Here is a 16850-nt window from a genome sequence, read left to right on the forward strand (position 1 = left end):
CGTCGACCGACTGAAACGGTAGCCCATAATGCATTGCGATGGCGGGTCTGCGGGTGAGGGCGGGGCCAGGGCCGGAAGTGGAGCGGTGGCGGTGGCGGCGGCGGCTCTGGCAGCTGAAGACTTGAGTGCAAGGTGACCGGGAGGGTAGCTAAACTGGCTTGGTCTCTTAGGACTCCGATTCTGTTTTTTCTTTATAGTGTTCAGGCTGCCTATTGCCTCTGCTCTTTCAGTAGAAAACAGCCTTATGTCCCAGGCACTTTCACGACCTGTCCCCGAGTCCCCGCTAATCTCGGCGCTTTTAGGCCTTGAAGTTTGCCGTGGACTGTATGTAGCTTTTATAGTAACCCCTCGGAGGGCAAACCGGGGTGGCGCGGAAGCTAGAGAGGCCAGGAGTTAAAAGACCCTTAGTCCGGCTGGGGCATCCCAAGGTCATGCCCGCGGGGTAATAGGTCTGCAGCCAGGCGTGCCCTACAAGGACACGCGGGAGATTATTCTTCACGATTTAAAGCAGAACGTGCACCGTAAGAGGTAAAGGGTGATAGTAATCTTAAAAGATTGCAACCTCCCTAAAAATGTTTATAGTGTTAAAACGTAGTTAAGCAACGCTGTTTTTGACTCCCACTTTGCCTGCACAATGGTACGCTTGAACAACCCCAAGTAACAGGACGCTGACTGGGGGAGAACGAGGGGAATACTTGAACTAGGGGAGAGACCAAAGTGCGCATGCCATCACATCACAAGGTTTCCAGAAGAGAAAAAGAGCGGGTCAAGTTAGGCGCATTGTGGAATGACTTTAGGAATATGTACAGGAAAATGCAGGGAAAGGAGTAACTAACCTTTGGCCAGTCAGTAATCACTGTAAACAGGAGAACCATGCTGCTTCTTCCTACAAAGTCTCTGCACCTGCTGTACCCTTTCCCCCAGTCTTCCTGTGTCAAATCCCTGTCATAGTTTTTCCTGGCACCCCTCCCCCACCCCCCAGTACTTAAGTGGAGATCTTACAACAGTAGGTATTTAACAACAATTTGTGTAATAACGTGCCTTGTGTTTGACACTGGACAAACTCATATTTAGCCAGTGAAAAGAAAGGGAATAAAGGAGAAGGCATAAGTTTTGATGGGGAAACTATGTGTTCATTTTTGAGACAAGTTGAATTTGAGAGCCCTGTAGGACTTATGAAGGGATGAGAATTGTTGAAAGTATAGGTTTGAACTTAAGGAAAAAGACCAAAATTAGAGATGTGATTTGGGAATCATTAATTAATACTTAGGTGATAAAAATTTTTTTTAAATGAAAACATTTTTACCCATGTTGCAGTAGAAATAACTTGATTGTTGCAATCAGAACAAATCAGCTGTGCGAATATGGACAGTTTAATAACTTAGACATAGTTTTATGATCTCTAAAGGAGGGATAAGAAAACATTCTTCTAATTCTTAACAGTATTGCTATAAAGATAAAAGGAGAAAATATATATATGGAAGTACTTTGCAGAATAGGACTGAAAAAATAGTAGATGACTGTATTGCAGTGTTAAGTGTGTCCTTAAGTTGCCAAAAAGAAAAATATACATCGAATTAAACAGTTTTTAAGATATATTTGTGTCCAGGTTCCACTGTGTAACCTTGGAGCAGGTCCATACATACCTCTAATAACCAGTTTCTGCTTATGTAAAATGGGAATGATAATAAGTAGCCCCTTAAGGTCATTCGTTATCATTCATTATTTGCTTGGAATCTTTTCTCAAGTACTTTTCTCTGATGGGATATAAGAGTGATAAATTATTAATTCTCTAATTTTGTCTGATATGTTGTTTTCATCCTGGCAAGTGAAGGGCATTTTGTTGATTGTAGGATTTCTTTTAGTAGCTTTTGTGTGCTATACCAGGGCTTCTTAACCTTGCACTATTGACATTTGGGACCAGATAATCTCTGTTGCAGGAAGGCTGTTACTATTATTGTTCTTTTAGGACGTTTGGCAACATACCTGGCCTTTACCCACTATAGTTCAGGAACACTCACCCCAGTCAGGACAACCAGAAATGTCTTCATGCCAAGTATCTCCTTGGGAACGCCTACCCCTATTGAGAAATTACTGTACTAGTCTACTGTGTTCTAGGTTAGTGCTTCTCAGGGGAAAAGGGCCATTTAACCCCAACCTTGTGGGTACTTTTGAAGAATAAAATAAAAATTATTTTTATTGGAAAAATATTGGAAAAATTAGATGAAAGACAAAATGAAGACACAAAACACAAACTTTTAATTTTTTATTCAACAGATGTGAATTACTCTGCCATATTGCTATAAAAGTTTCTAAATGCTTATTTCCAATTCTTGTATTACTGAAGACCAGTAATACAACTTGTATACTACCACAGGTTCACAGACCACACTTTGAGCAGTAATATTATAGTTTAATAGAAGTCAGTATCCATATGACAGTGATGATGATGATTAGGTAATTTGGGGAGGCCATGTTACCCTTGTCAGGTTTTCACTTTAAGATACAGAAATTTTACCGGGCTATATTGAGCTGTGAATTTTTTATGACTGTTCCAGCATCGGGTTTGGTAAGCTCTTTCAGTTTAATAGATTCAGTCTTTCTAAAACAGAGAAATTTCTTCTCATTATGGCCTCCTTAGTTATTCTTTCTGGAATTCCTATTTGCGTATATTCATTGTAATTTGGAAAGTTTTTTTTTGCATTTGATCTTTGAAGATCATGAATGAGTTCTCAACTGAGATCATCCTCTATCTGCTGCAATTATTTGGTTAGAAAAAAGTGTCATTTAGGTTCTGGAAATCTAAGGTTTTGAAAGTCTTTAATTCTTATTTTTAAAATTCAGACTTCCATCTCCTTCATAAATTCTATTGCACTGGTTATTTGAACTGCTAGATTTTCCCTCTTTTGTTGGGGAGCTCCCGTGGGCTGGTTCTTGGGACAGGCTTAGATTTGGTTTTTACAGTATTCTTAAATGCCTGGAATATTGCAGTTGTAACAGGCAGAGCAGTTACTCCCGCTCTGGGCCTGTGAATAGAAACTCCAGGTTATCAGTCCTGACTGAGGTAGCTGTCTCTAGATTCCTTGCTCAGTGCCCTTTGGCCTTTTTACAGAATCAGGAAAACCTGGCACATTAATTTGGGGCCAGTGTTGTTCTTTTCCTGCTGGGAATGGGCAATTTTCTAACATCTAGCTTGACTGTATTTTCTGGCCCGAGACATTAGTTCAGAGAGAAGAAACACCTCATACCAGATTTTGTGCTTGCTTTCTGCATCTAACCCTAGTGGAGCTACATTTAGGCCTTAGTTTTTCCTCTCTGCTCCTAGGTCCCAGGGCCCTTTGGTTAAGAAGCAAAAAAAAAAAACTCACAGTGGAGAAGGGAAGGGAGCTATGGTCAGCTTATATTCTTAGTAGTCACTGAGTTCTGGTAGGATTTAGGTCTGTAGCAACTAGTATAATTAGCTTCCTACTGTATGATATATTTAGATATGTTTTACAAATATGTTTATTTTAAAGCATATTAAATTCTGGTGCTTCTTTTCAGTCACAGAATCACCATGATTCTTCAGAGGCTCTTCAGATTCTCCTCTCTCATCCAGTCTGCAGTCTCAGTCCATTTGAGGAGGAACATTGGTGCTACAGCAGTGGCTTTGAAGGAACTTGATCCTATACAGAAACTCTTCTTAGACAAGATTAGAGAATACAGAACTAAGCGACAGTAAGTGTGTAGATAATCAGCCATGGTATAAATATAAATATTTTAAGTATGTAAGTTTTGAGATGATGAAACAAAGTTTACTTAGTGTGTGAAAGTAAGATGTTCACTGAGCTGATCCCTGACATAGAGGTTCCTTAGGTACTACAAAAGAAGAAACAAGGATCTTGATTTTTTCTTAAGTCCCAAATTTTATCTTGCTTATGTGGGTTCTAAGAGCAAATTCCATTAGATCTATTGTTATTTACGATTTATCCTTATTATAATGTAATTTATTGCAAACTAGATTCAATTCATAGAAATATGTAGGATCTTGGACCTAAGGAAGTATCTTTTGAGAAAACAAGCCATTCATTAGCCGAAGGTCATATGACTAATTGGGAGAAAAACATGTAATCAAAATATTCTAGCTCTTAATTTGGTGCCCTTTCTCTGACATTATGATCTGGGGGGAAGAATATAAATACAGCATTTTTCTTTAATGCTGTTTCCATAGTTACATATTTCTGGGACTACCAAAAGACAAAAGACACTGAAATGGTATAAAACAAGTCCTGGAAAAACATACAGAACTACAGTTTTGGAGATGAAGGATGACCTTACCCATCATCAAGTACAAGCTGCAAATCTCAGGAAAAGTGGTATACATTACTTCATAGTTCTGTTTTCCTTTTTTGTCTGTATGTGCACAGCACTGGGCTGTTAATCGGTGGGCCACAATGAAAAAAGCCACACTTCATTTCTACAATATTCTTAGAATCTGATAGGGATAGAAAACTCATAAGCAGATAAATACAATATTTATTATTGTACAAAAATTAATATAGGAAAAAATGCTCCTTTCCAGCTGGAGGTATTTTTTGGAAGACAGTTTCAAAGAGTGAATGTTTTATCTTGGCTTTGAAGGTTTGAGGTCATTCATCCCTCTTGAAAATGTCATAAACTGCTATGGATCATCGTCTCAGTTAAATTTTTTTTTAAAAAGGGAAGAATTTATTCACATAATTTTGCTTTTAGATGAAAAGGGTTCTCAAACCTGCAGAAGGCCATCAGTAAACACCCACAGCCAAGGGTCTATCCCAGGTTATGAACAGTTGGGGTGAAGGTTGGACAGATGAATGAGGGTAGGAGGAAGATAACTTTTAGGAGGAAATAATGGTGTGAGCTAAGGCATAAAAACTAGAAAGCACAATAGATATGGTAAATTGTGTGATGTTGTTCCAGGGCTATAAGTTACATGAGGGGTATAGGGAGCAGTTAGGATAGAATGGGGTAGGAATGCTAGATTATGGAAGGCCTTGATTATAGACTGGGCAGTTGAGATAGTTTATGATAGGCATGAGAAATGAAAGGTTTTTGAGCAGGATGGTGGTGTAGAACAAGATTACTTTGTAATAGGAATTCTAATCACAGTGTATTGGGAAAATTGCAATGAGAAGAAAAGAAAGATAGGCATGTTAGGAAAATGTGATAATCCAAGCACTGGCTGATGACAACCTTGTCGTTATAGTAGTGGATTATAAAAGTGACAGACAAGGGGAGTCAGAAAAAGATGGCATGAGATGTGAAGAAGAAACCTTCTACCAAAATCACAAAACACAAAAATTCAGCAAATATAACTAATCCTGCAAAAGTGACCTGAAGACTGCAGAACAGACTGCCTACATCTGGGGAAAAGAGAAGACCTCACAGAAAAGGATAAAGTAGCAAAGCTGCAATCCAGCAGGACCTGAGCCCTAACCCCAACCCCAGCACACAGGTGGCAGGAAGAGAAATGGAGCAGGTGGGGAGTAGAAGCCCAGGACCACTGTATACCTAGCCCTGGAGGTCTGCTCCCAGATCACAAACCCACATTACATGGTGCTATGGAGATTAATGGGGTGGAAAACAAAGACAGGAGGAATACTTGGAGAGTCTGAGATTCCAGCCACTTGAAGAAAACAGATATCCACAACTGGCCCCCCAGGACAAAAGAAAGGCAGGTGGTGTGAAAAACTTCGAGCAGCGAGAGAAGTGCTAAAGGGGCAAAGATTACACAGAGCTTGCTGAGGAGGAGAAAGGGCAGGTGGACAAAATTGTCCCAGCACACTCACCCCAGCAGATTGAGAACTCCCAGGAGCTTAAGATGTTCCATCCACCTGACTGGTAACACAGCCCTGAGGCCCCATACTGTAGTGAACAGCCTGATGCTCCTTCCTCCTGGCAAGCACCAGTCCCATACACTTGCTGACCATGCTATTTCACCAGGCCATCTGGAGGGTGGCCCTGCCTAGGGCAGTTATGGGGGCATAACACAGAAGCTCCTCCCTGAGCACTTGGCCCACTGGAACTTGCAGTGAAGGCATCCTTACAGCCGGAAAGGCAGGAGAGAGGTCTTCTGGCAGGTACCAATTCTGCTCAGCTGTGACCCCCACCATTGCTATAGGTGATTGGCAGCTCCAGAGAGTAGAGCTTCTGGGCTCTAGAGGGCACCTCCTACACAAATCTATTATCCCATAAGGAAAAGTTTAAAAAAAAACAAGAAATTTGGTCCAAACAAAAATTCAGAAAAGACATGCCAGAAAGAGGGCTTAGTGAAAGTGAAATTACCAATCTTCTTGATAAAAATTTCAAAATACAAGTCACAAACATGCTCATGGAACTACAGAAAAATACTCAGAATCTCAGGGAAGACTAAGAGATAGAAATTTTGAAAAACACAGTAGCTGAAATGAAACATACAAGGGAGGGATTTAAAAGATGAGGTAAAAGAGACAATTAATGAAATAGATATTAGAGAACAGGAAAAAAAAAGCTGAGGCACACAGGAAAAAAAAGGATCTCTAGGAATGAAGAAGAATAAGAGCTGTGTGACCAATCCAAAAAGAACAAAGTTCACATTATAGGGGTACCAGAAGAATAAGAGAGAAAAAGGGATAGAAAGTCTCTGAGGAAACAATTGTTGAGAACTTCCCCAGTTTGGGGAAAGAAATAGTCTCTAAGGTCATGGAAGTGCAGAGATTCCCCAATACAAGGAATCCTTGGAAGACAACACCAAGACATATAATAACTAAAATGGCAAAGATCAAGGAGGAGAGAGTCCTGAAAGCAGCTGGAGAGAAAAAAAAGATCACATAAGGGAAAACCCATCAGGCTATCAGCAAACTTCTCAGCAGAAACCATACAGGCCAGAAGGGAGTGCATTGATGTATTTAGTACAGTGAAACAAGGGCCTCCAACCAAGAATACTCTACCCGGCAAGATTATCATTTAAATTCGAAGCAGGGATGAAACAGTTACGGGATAAGTAAAGGTTGAGGACATTCACCGCCCACAAACCGTCTCTACAGTGTATCTTAAAGGGACTGCTATAGATGGAAGTGCTCCTAAGGATAAATAGCTGTCACCAGAGAAGATAGAACCACAGTAAAAGGAAGTAGACCAATTAATTACTCAGCAAATACAAAATTAAATCAACTACTCACAAAGTTAGTCAAGGGATACACAAAGAGTACAAAATATAATACCTAATATATACAGAGTGGAGGAGGAAGAGAAGGGGAGGAAAAAAACCTTTTATGTTTGAGATAGCATAAAAAGTTGGTTAGGCTAGACTGTTACATAGTACAGAAGCTGCTGTTGAACCTTTGTTAACAACAAATCTAAAGGCTGCAATGGCAGTAAGTACATTATCTATTGATGATCCCTCTAAATGTAAATGGACTGAATGAACGAATCAAAAGACATAAAATTACAGAGTGGATAAAAAAAACAATACCCATCTGTATGCTGCCTACAAGAGACTCACTTGAAACCCGAAGACATACACAGACTAAAAGTGAAGGGATGGAAAAAGATATTTCATGCAAATAATAGGGAGAAAAAAACCAGGTGTAGCAGTACTTACATCAGACAAAATAGATTTTGAAACAAAGAAATAACAAGAGACAAAGAATGACACTACATAATGACAAAGGGGTCAGTCCAACAAGGGGATATAACCATTAAAAATATCTATGCACCCAACATAGGAGCATCATATATGTGAAACAAATATTAGCAGAATTAAAGGAAATAGAATGCCATACATTCATTCTAGGAGACTTCAACACACCACTCCAAAAGCCAGGTCAACCAGACAGAAAATAAGTAAGGAGGCAGAGGGACTCAACAATGCATTAGAACATATGGTCCTAACAGGTATATACAGAACACTCCACCTAAAAGCAGCAGGATACACATTCTCAAGTATACATGGAACATCTTGAATATAGATAACATAAAGAGGCCAGAGAAAGAGCCTCTTTAATTTCAAAACATTGAAATTGTGCCAACCAGCTTCTCAGACCACAAAGGTATGAAAAAAGAAATAAATTATGCAAAGAAAACAGAAAAAGCCTACAAAGACATGGAGGCTTAACAATATAATCCCAATTAATCGGTGGATCAATGACCAAATTAAAACCAATCAAGCAGTATATGGAGACAAATGAAAACAACAACTAAACAGCCAAAAACCTCTGAGATACAGTGTAGGCAGTTATAAGAGGAAAGTATCTAGCAATACAGGCTTAACCTCAAGAAAGAGCAATCCCAAATGAACAGTCTAAACTCACAATTAATGAAATTAGAAAAGGAAGAAAAATGAGGCCCAGAGTCAGTAGAAGGAGGACATAGTAAAGATCAGAGCAGAAAAAATAAATGAGCAGAAAAAAAATAGAATCAATAAAACAGGAGCTGGTTCTTTTGAGGAAATTAAAAAAATAAATAAACCCCTAGCCAGACTTACCAAGAAAAGAAAAGAGTCTACACAAACAGAATCAGAAAATGAGAGGAAAAGTCACTACGGACACCACAGAAATACAAAAAATTGTTAGAGAATACTATGAAAAATTATATGCCAACAAACTGGATAGCCTAGAAGAAACAGACAACTTTCTAGAAAAATACAACCTTCCAAGACTGACCCAGGAAGAAACAAAATCTGCAGAGACTAATTACCAGCAATGAAATTGGATTGGTAATTAAAAAACTACCTAAGAACAAAATGCTTGGACCAGATGGCTTCAGGGCTGAATTTTATCAAACACTTAAGAAGATCTAATACCTATTCTCCTTAAAGATTCCCAAAAAGTAGAAGAGGAAGGAATACTTCCAGGTGCAGTCTATGAGGCTAGTATCACTCTAATACCAAAACCAGAGAAAGACAGTACAATAAAAGAAAATTACAGACCAGTATCTCTGATGAACATAGATGCAGAAATCCTCGACAAAATATTAGCAAACTGAATTCAGAAATACATAAAGATCATCCATCATAATCAAGTGGGGTTTATTCCAGGGTTACAAGGGTAGTACAATATTGGAAAATCGACAAAAACCACATGATCATCTCCATAGATGCTGAAAAAGCATTCAACAAAATTCAACATCCATTCATGATAAAACTCAACAAAATGGATATAGAGGGCAAGTACCTCAACATAATAAATAATAAAGGCCATGTACTACATATCCAACTCATATCCAACATCATACTTAATAGCAAAAAGCTGAAAGCTTTTCCTCTAAGATTGGGAACAAGACAAGGATGCCTACTCTCCCCACTTTTATTCATCATAGTACTGGAGGTCCTAAACATGGCAATCAGACAATACAAAGAAATGAAAGGCATCCAGATGGATAAGGGAGAAGTTAAACTGCCCTTGTTTGCAGATGACATGATATTGTACATAGAAAACCCTAAAGAATCCACCAAAAAACTCCCAGAACTAATAACTGAATTCCACAGTAGTAGGATACAAAATTAATACACAGAAATCTGTTGCGTTCCTATGTACTAATAATGAACTAGCAGAGAGAGAAAACTCACGAAAGCACTCCATTTACAATTGCATGAAAAAGAATAAAATACCTTGGAATAAACCTAACCAAGGAGCAGAAAGACCTATACCCTGAAAACTGCAAGGTACTTGAGAGAAATTAAGCCACCAATAAATGGAAATCTATTCCAAGTTCATGGATAAGAAGAACTAATACTGTCAAAATGGCCATCCTGCCTAAAGTAACACACAGATTCAATGCAATCCCTATTGAAATACCAAGAGCATTCTTCAACGAACTAGAAGAAATTGTTCTAAAATCCATATGGAACCAAAAAAGACACTGAATAGCCAAGGCAATCCTGAGAAGGAATAATAAAGTCGGGGGGATTACGCTCCCTAACTGCAAGCTCTACTACAAAACCACAGTAATCGAAACAATTTGGTTCTGTCACAAGAACAGACCCTAGATCAATGGAACAGAATAGAGAGCCCAGATATAAACCCACACATATATGGCCAATTAATACATGATAAAGGAGAAATGACAGCCTCTTCAACCACTGTTGCTGGCAAAACTGGGTAGCTGCATTTAAGAGAATGAAACTGGATTATTTTCTTAACTCCATCCACAAAAGTAAACTCAAAGTAGATCAAAGTCCTGAATGTACATTATGATACCATAAAACTCACAGAAGAAAACATAGGTAAAAATCTTTTGAATATAAACATGAGCAACTTGTTCCTGAACACATCTCTTCAGGCAAGGGAAACAGAATAAAAAATGAACAAATGGGACTACATCAAACTAAAAAGCTTCTGTACAGCAAAGGACATCGTCAGTAGAACAAAAAGGCATTCTGCAGTATGGGAGAATATATTCAGGAATGACACATTCAATGAGGGGTCAACGTCCAATATATAAAGAACTCCCACATCTCAATGCCCAAAAAACAACCCGGTTAAAAATTGAGCAAAGGATCAGAACAGACACTTCTCCAAAGAAGAAATTCAGATGGCCAACAGGCAGATGAAAAGATGCTCCTTCTCACTAATCATCAGGGAAATGAAAATTAAAATCACAGTGAGATACTACCTCATACGGGTTGGGATGGACAACATCCAACAGACAAGAAACAACAAATGCTGGCTTGGATGCAGAGAAAGGGGAACCCTCCTACACTGTTGGGGGGAATGTAAACTAGTCAACCATTGTGGAGTTCCTATATGGAGTTCCTCAACAAACTAAAAATAGAAATACCATTTGACCTAGAGATTTACCCAAAGAACACAAGATCCCTGGTTCAAAAAGATATGCACCCCTATGTTTATTGCAGCACTATTTACAGTAGCCAGGATGTGGAAGCAACCTAAGTGTCCATCAGTAGATGAGTGGATAAAGAAGAGGTGGTACATATACACACTGAAATATTATTCAGCCGTGATAAGAAAAATAATCCTACCATTTACAACAACGTGGATGGAGCTAGAGGATATTATGCCCAGTGAAATAAGTCAGGCAAAGAAAGAGAAGTACCAAATATTTTCACTCATTTGTAGAGTATAACAACAAAGCAAAACTGAAGGAACAAAGCACCAGACTCACATACTTCAAGAAAGGACTAGTGGTTACAAAAGGGAAGGGGTTGGGGAGCATGGGTGTGGAGGGAGGAAGAAGGGGATGAAGGGGCACTATAATTAGCAATCACAATATAGGTCTGTGACAGGGAAGGCAGTATAGTATGGAGAAGACAAGTAATGACTCTGTAGCATCTTACTATGCTGAGAGGCAGTTATTGCAGTGGGAGGCATGAGGACTTGATAATATGGGTGAATGTTGAAACCACAGTATTGTTCATGTGAAACTTTCTTAAGATTGTATGTCAATGATACTTTAATTTAAAAAGTAGGATCACCCACCACCAAACAAAAAAAATACAGTGAGAAAAAAAAGACTTCACTTAGTTTGGGTCATAGGTCAAGGGGGTCTTGGAAAGTAATTTAGTTTGCTGCAGAAGGATCTTTGTTCCTGGTAAGATCAGTTGGTAGTGGCTGGCTTCAGGGCCCTCCAGTTCTCAGGGCTATTGAGTATAATCTGAATGACCATTTTGAAATTATTGTAATAGTGGATTCCGAAGTGAGGCAAAGGGTTTCTGTCCCTAGGGCCGGCCAGGCATGGGGCATGGTGGAGAACAGCCTTTCAGAGACAGAGGGGTCATTTGACAATATATAAAATTGCATTATTTCACTCTTACTTCACTTTGGGCTAAATCCAGTTAACATTGATAAGCTGAATGTTATTACCTGCCTTTGAAAAATTGTTGCACCTCCTAAGATGTTACTCGAAACAGTATAAAAATGTTAGGAAAAAAAGTGACAGAATCTCACAGAGAGACTGAGAACTGGTTTTAGTTACCTGGTGGAGAGGTAGAAGTGAGAGAAGAGTTAAAGAACACTGAAACCTTTTAAACTAGTCATTAAAAAGATTTTGTCATTACCAAAACTAAGGGCGGAAACTGCAAGGATTAAAATAAAGATATTTTTCTAGGAATGCTTGCAACAGTCTCTAAATGTTGTCCCTATTTTATTATGATAAAACCAAGGCTGAAAGGTTAGAATTTGCCTAAACTTACACTATTTAGTAAGCAGGTGTCCAGGGCTGGTTGGGGAATTTGAGAGTCTTCTGTTCTGAGGTGTTGTGGCATCTTAGTATTGATTCTGTTGTCCTTAAAAGCTTGCCCAATAAGAAGTCAGTCCTTAGGTTTACCCTGAATCTAAGGAGTCTGTAGCTCATTCATTTGTGCAAACAACAGGGTGGAGAAGTATTTTGAGCATGGACTCTGGGCTGGAATCCAGCTCTGCCACTTAACTAGTTTTATGACCTTGGGCAAGTTATTTAACTTCTGTACCTAGGTTTACTTGTATGTAAAATGGGGATGATAATAACAATACCTATTTCATTGGATGGTATAAAAATTAAATGATTTAATAAATTAGCATGCCTGCTATTTTTTAAGTTAAAAAAAACAAGTATCCCTTGAGTATCTACTTTGGCCCTGTCACCATTCTAGTGCCTAGAGATGTAATAATAAACAAGATGGGCTGAGAGACTTACATTCACTTGAGGAGGTAGATAATTCTAGCCCCTTTTAATCATAAGAGTACATAGTAAAGTTGTAACAGCCGTAATGTATCAGTAACCAGTGTGTTACTAAGCTGGTTGGATCTTTTCAGAATAGTTTCTAAAGCTTGTGAATCCCAGAGCTGGAAGACAATCATTAATTAGTATCTGGTTGAAGGCTCTTTGTGGAACTGCACTATATGTTTCAGTAGCCATTATCCACACGTGACTATTCAAATTCTAGTTACAGTTAAGTATAAATAAAAATTGAATTCCTCAGTCGCCTTAAACACATTTTTATTTCTCATTAGCCATATCTGGTTAGTGGCTACCACATGAGACAGCACATGTGTAGACCATTTTTTTATCATCACAGCAAGTTCTACTGTACATGCTGATCTAGGAGAAAATTGGGTCCATGACAGGAAACATCATTAACAAGTTCTTAATTTAGAGGCATATTTTTTTTGGAAATTCTCTAACATATGTAAGGCCCTATGCTTTTATCAGAGACGTGTGAAAGTATTACTACCCTTAATAGAATTTGCACTTGTAAATTTTTTGTGTCTATTATACTGTTCATTGATAGGTGGGCAGTAATGTTATGCCATATATGGAGGAATTTGTGCAAAGATTTAATTAGCTCTAATTGGCTCTGCTGCTGGTCCACGATGCTATATTTATCTTCCCAAAGCACAACTCTAATTGTCATTTTATTGCTTAGCAAATAAAATACAAACTCCCAGGCTTAACATTCCAGCCTCCCATGACCTGTCATCCTGCTGGCTTTTCCACGTAGACATACAGCCAATGCTTTACCATCTTTGTATTTTTTATTTTTCAGTCTTAGAATGTTTCAAATTATGACTCAAACGCATCATGTGTCATAAGTACCCCTTTTTAAAATAAAATTTTTCTTGATTACCTCAGTGAAAGTGCTCTCTCCTCTGCTTGAGTAGCTTTTTGTTAAACCATGTTTTGAAGCTCACCACATAACTCCTTTACAGCATACATGTTTATAAGCATGCTGTTTTTTCTTCTATGGGGCAAAACCTCTGAAGTAGAAAATTTAATTTGCTTCTTTGTTAAGCCCTTATTATAGAGACTTAAAGTTACTAAAATCGTTTAAAAGCCATTTAGTCATGGCTTATTTAAATCAGATCATTTTAATAGGTAACACCAAATGCTCACTCTGTGCCAGACACTGCTAAATGGTACCTGTGTGTTATCTCTATAATTCTCTTAACACCACCATTAGATAAGACCTTCACTTTTAGATGTGGGAACTAAAGTTTAAAGTGCTTCATTCGTTGCTCTAATTTACTGTTAACTAAATTGTAGAGCTGACATTCAAACGGAAGCAGTCATTGACTCCAGAGCCCACAGATTTAGCCATTACACCATATTGCAACTTGGACCCTTAGAGATTCTGACTTAATAAGTATCCTTGATACTAACAAACTTTGAATGTTAGAGATTTGTTTGAAGTTACCTCATTTATGTGAAGTTGCCTCATTACATACAACTTAAGTTATATGTTGTTTTGCCCCAGTGATAGAAGGTCCAGCAGGTAGGCACCAGATAAATGGCATGGCAGGCAAATCAAAATTTCAGTAACTGTAGATGGCACTCAGGGAAAGGAAATAAGCTCTGCCTTTTCTGTCTAACAATCTGACTTAAGTCAATAAATATGGGTCTTAATAAACCTTTGAAGATTTTCTTTTAAAATACTGAAATAGTGGAAGTACTTGTTTTCTTTCAGAAAAGCTTTACATGAATACTTGATAGAGATCTATTGAAGCTTGATGGTAAAAAGTAATTTTGTTTTTGTAAAGTAGTTCGTAAAATGAGATTTGACTTGCTCATTTACACAACAGATCATCTGCAGGACCTGTTGATACTGGCCCAGAGTATCAACAAGATCTGGAGAGGGAGCTTTTTAAGCTTAAACAAATGTACGGTAAAGGAGACATGACTACATTCCCTAACTTCAGATTTGAAGGTAAGTGTCTTTAAACACAGATTCATTCTTACGGGAAATTATTTTAAGTGGAGAATATTTATACTTAACTTGAATTGTTTGGAAGATTAAATTATAATTATATGTGACTTCACTCAGATAGTGACATGTGCATGGGGAGCTCTGAGATAAGTGTCTGCAATTTTATAGTTCAGAAAGCATCAAGATTACGTGGTGGGAATCTAAAATCAAGCCCCCTGATCTGGAATTCTGACAATATCACTTAGGAGCTGTGTGATCTTGAATAGTTAACCTGGTGCCTATTTCTCATCTGACACTAGGGAAAATTTTAAAACCTCATATGGTTGTTGTAGTTAAATGATATGAAATACAAAGTTAATAGACTGGCTCATAGTAAGTGCTGAATAAATCTTTAGCAATTATATTTCCATGTAGGTATTTTAAAACAGTACATATTTACTAAAAAATAAAACTAGAAGATAGATGAATTAAATATTGAAGGCTTCTAGGCAATGTGTTTTACTGCAGTATGGCTAAGCTTGAACTTTTTTTCCTCTTCTTAGATCCCAAATTTGAAGTCATCGAAAAACCCCAGTCCTGAAGAAATACATAAAATCTACCTGCTAATTTGTTCTAGATTAGTTGTACAATTGATCAGAAGGTATCAATAAACATAACATTTCACAGCTGCCAAATGTCTTTTTAGGTTTGATTTCAAATAAATTATTTGGTGATGTTGGTTGTATACTTGATTGTATTGAATCTGTGTTTCAGTGTTGTTTTTAAATCCTCCCATTTGGTTATGATGAAGCAGATGGAGACCTTGGATAAGTTGGGGACAACTTTCCCATAACCTGCCAGATTCTCAGTGTCCAGGCTTTCCTTTTAGTAGTGGAGACTTACTGCCTGTGGGGAACCACCCTGACCTAAGGAATGTTTGCCGTGGAGGGTTGTTATTCCTGCTCCCAGGATATTAAGAAATAGTTTACAAATCCCTTTTTATAGCTTTTTCAGGAAACTCAAGTATTTTGAATACGTACAGAACATCCATTGTATTTTAACTTCCATCTCTCCTTAAATTTTAGATGCTCTTATCGCAGTAACCCAAGTCCCACCTCTTCCCTTGCAGTTTATGATCACAGAGTCTATTACAGTGCTGTCCAGGGAAAGCTAGGGGCCAGGGAAGAGGAGGGTTCTACAAAGGAACTTAATTAAGTTGTATGGCATTTTGCCCCAGTGATGGAAGATCCAATAGATAGGTACCAGATAAGTGGCATGGTGGGTACATCAAAATTTCAGTAACTATATGGCTCTCGGGAATTTTTTTTTTTTTTAAGGAAACCATGTGCCTTGTATGTCTGACAGTCTCTCTGACTTAAGTCAGTTAATAAGGATCTTAATAAACCTTTAAAGATTTTAAGAACATGAAGTAAAAAACTGAATTTAGCTCACTTCAAAAGAGGGATAGATTTTTACTGTGGCACACTGTGCTAGTTTAAGTCAAACCTGTGGAATACCTTTTTCAAAAGATCCACAAATATATGGTGTAAGTGTGATTAAACTAGTAATATGTTTAGAGATGGAATTGGGGAGAGTATAAGTAGTAGGATGAAGCAGTCCAGTTTTCTTCAGACAAAGCTAAGGAGTGACAATTCAGCTGAACTACTTTTATTTAAATATTCATAGGCATTGAAACAATTCAGTGTTTAATTATGGTACTAATTGCTCAGATCCTTTCTCTAGCCTCCCTAAAATGGCCCTAGTCCACCTTCCTGCAGCAGGCCAGCTGCCAGAGTACGTAAGGCCAGCATGCCAGTACGTGCTTCATCGCCCTTTTTTCCTCTCTCCCCCAACTCAAGAGTTGAGTTGAATTTTACCTTTTATTTTCTCTCACACATTTTTTTTTTATGTCTTCCAACTGTTTGGAATTTGCTTGATCATAAGGATTCTGTTTGTGACTGAAGTTTACTGCTTGAAGTACCCTCCTCCCATGCCCTACATGCCCTAGAGCATTTATTGCTAAGTTCTGGCCAGGAAAATGCTTTCTTTTTTTCTAGCTGAATGCTCTAGTGGGACTGAGTCATGGATGTCAACCACGGCCTCATCTTCTTCAGAGCTCCTTCCACTTTCTGGTGAGCTACAAACTCCAGCCTTTAACTTTCACTTCAGCCTATTATTATACTCCTCATCCTGCGCTTACCATTTGGGACCACCTTACATGTTTATTACAAAT

At 38.2% G+C, this 16850-nt stretch overlaps 1 protein-coding gene across 2 annotated transcripts; it reads left to right on the forward strand.

Annotated features, from left to right (window-relative positions):
• The first annotated feature begins 3 nt into the window (after positions 1–3).
• Positions 4–15362, forward strand: ATP5PF (ATP synthase peripheral stalk subunit F6). Of its 2 annotated transcripts, none has more exons than XM_036933218.2 (4): positions 4–132; positions 3544–3717; positions 14514–14638; positions 15181–15362. In XM_036933218.2, exons 1-4 carry the CDS (start codon positions 29–31, stop codon positions 15216–15218), a joined length of 441 nt encoding a protein of 146 aa, XP_036789113.2. In that variant the 5' UTR covers positions 4–28; the 3' UTR covers positions 15219–15362. The 2 variants fall into 2 exon arrangements, with proteins under 2 accessions (XP_036789113.2, XP_057357601.1); XM_057501618.1 differs by having other exon boundaries at positions 102–125.
• Positions 15363–16850: the final 1488 nt, after the last annotated feature.

This window comes from Manis pentadactyla, chromosome 1 (assembly GCF_030020395.1).
Source record: "Manis pentadactyla isolate mManPen7 chromosome 1, mManPen7.hap1, whole genome shotgun sequence".
NCBI classification, from domain to species: domain Eukaryota; kingdom Metazoa; phylum Chordata; class Mammalia; order Pholidota; family Manidae; genus Manis; species Manis pentadactyla.

What these genes read in the sequence shown, in the direction of transcription:
- ATP5PF (XM_036933218.2), top strand. Translation starts at nt 29, where the DNA reads ATGCATTGCGATGGCGGGTCTGCGGGTGAGGGCGGGGCCAGGGCCGGA. An exon ending in GCTGAAGACTTGAGTGCAAG is followed by an intron (nt 133 to 3,543) that starts GTGACCGGGAGG and finishes GCTTCTTTTCAG; the next exon opens with TCACAGAATCACCATGATTC. An exon ending in GAATACAGAACTAAGCGACA is followed by an intron (nt 3,718 to 14,513) that starts GTAAGTGTGTAG and finishes TTTACACAACAG; the next exon opens with ATCATCTGCAGGACCTGTTG.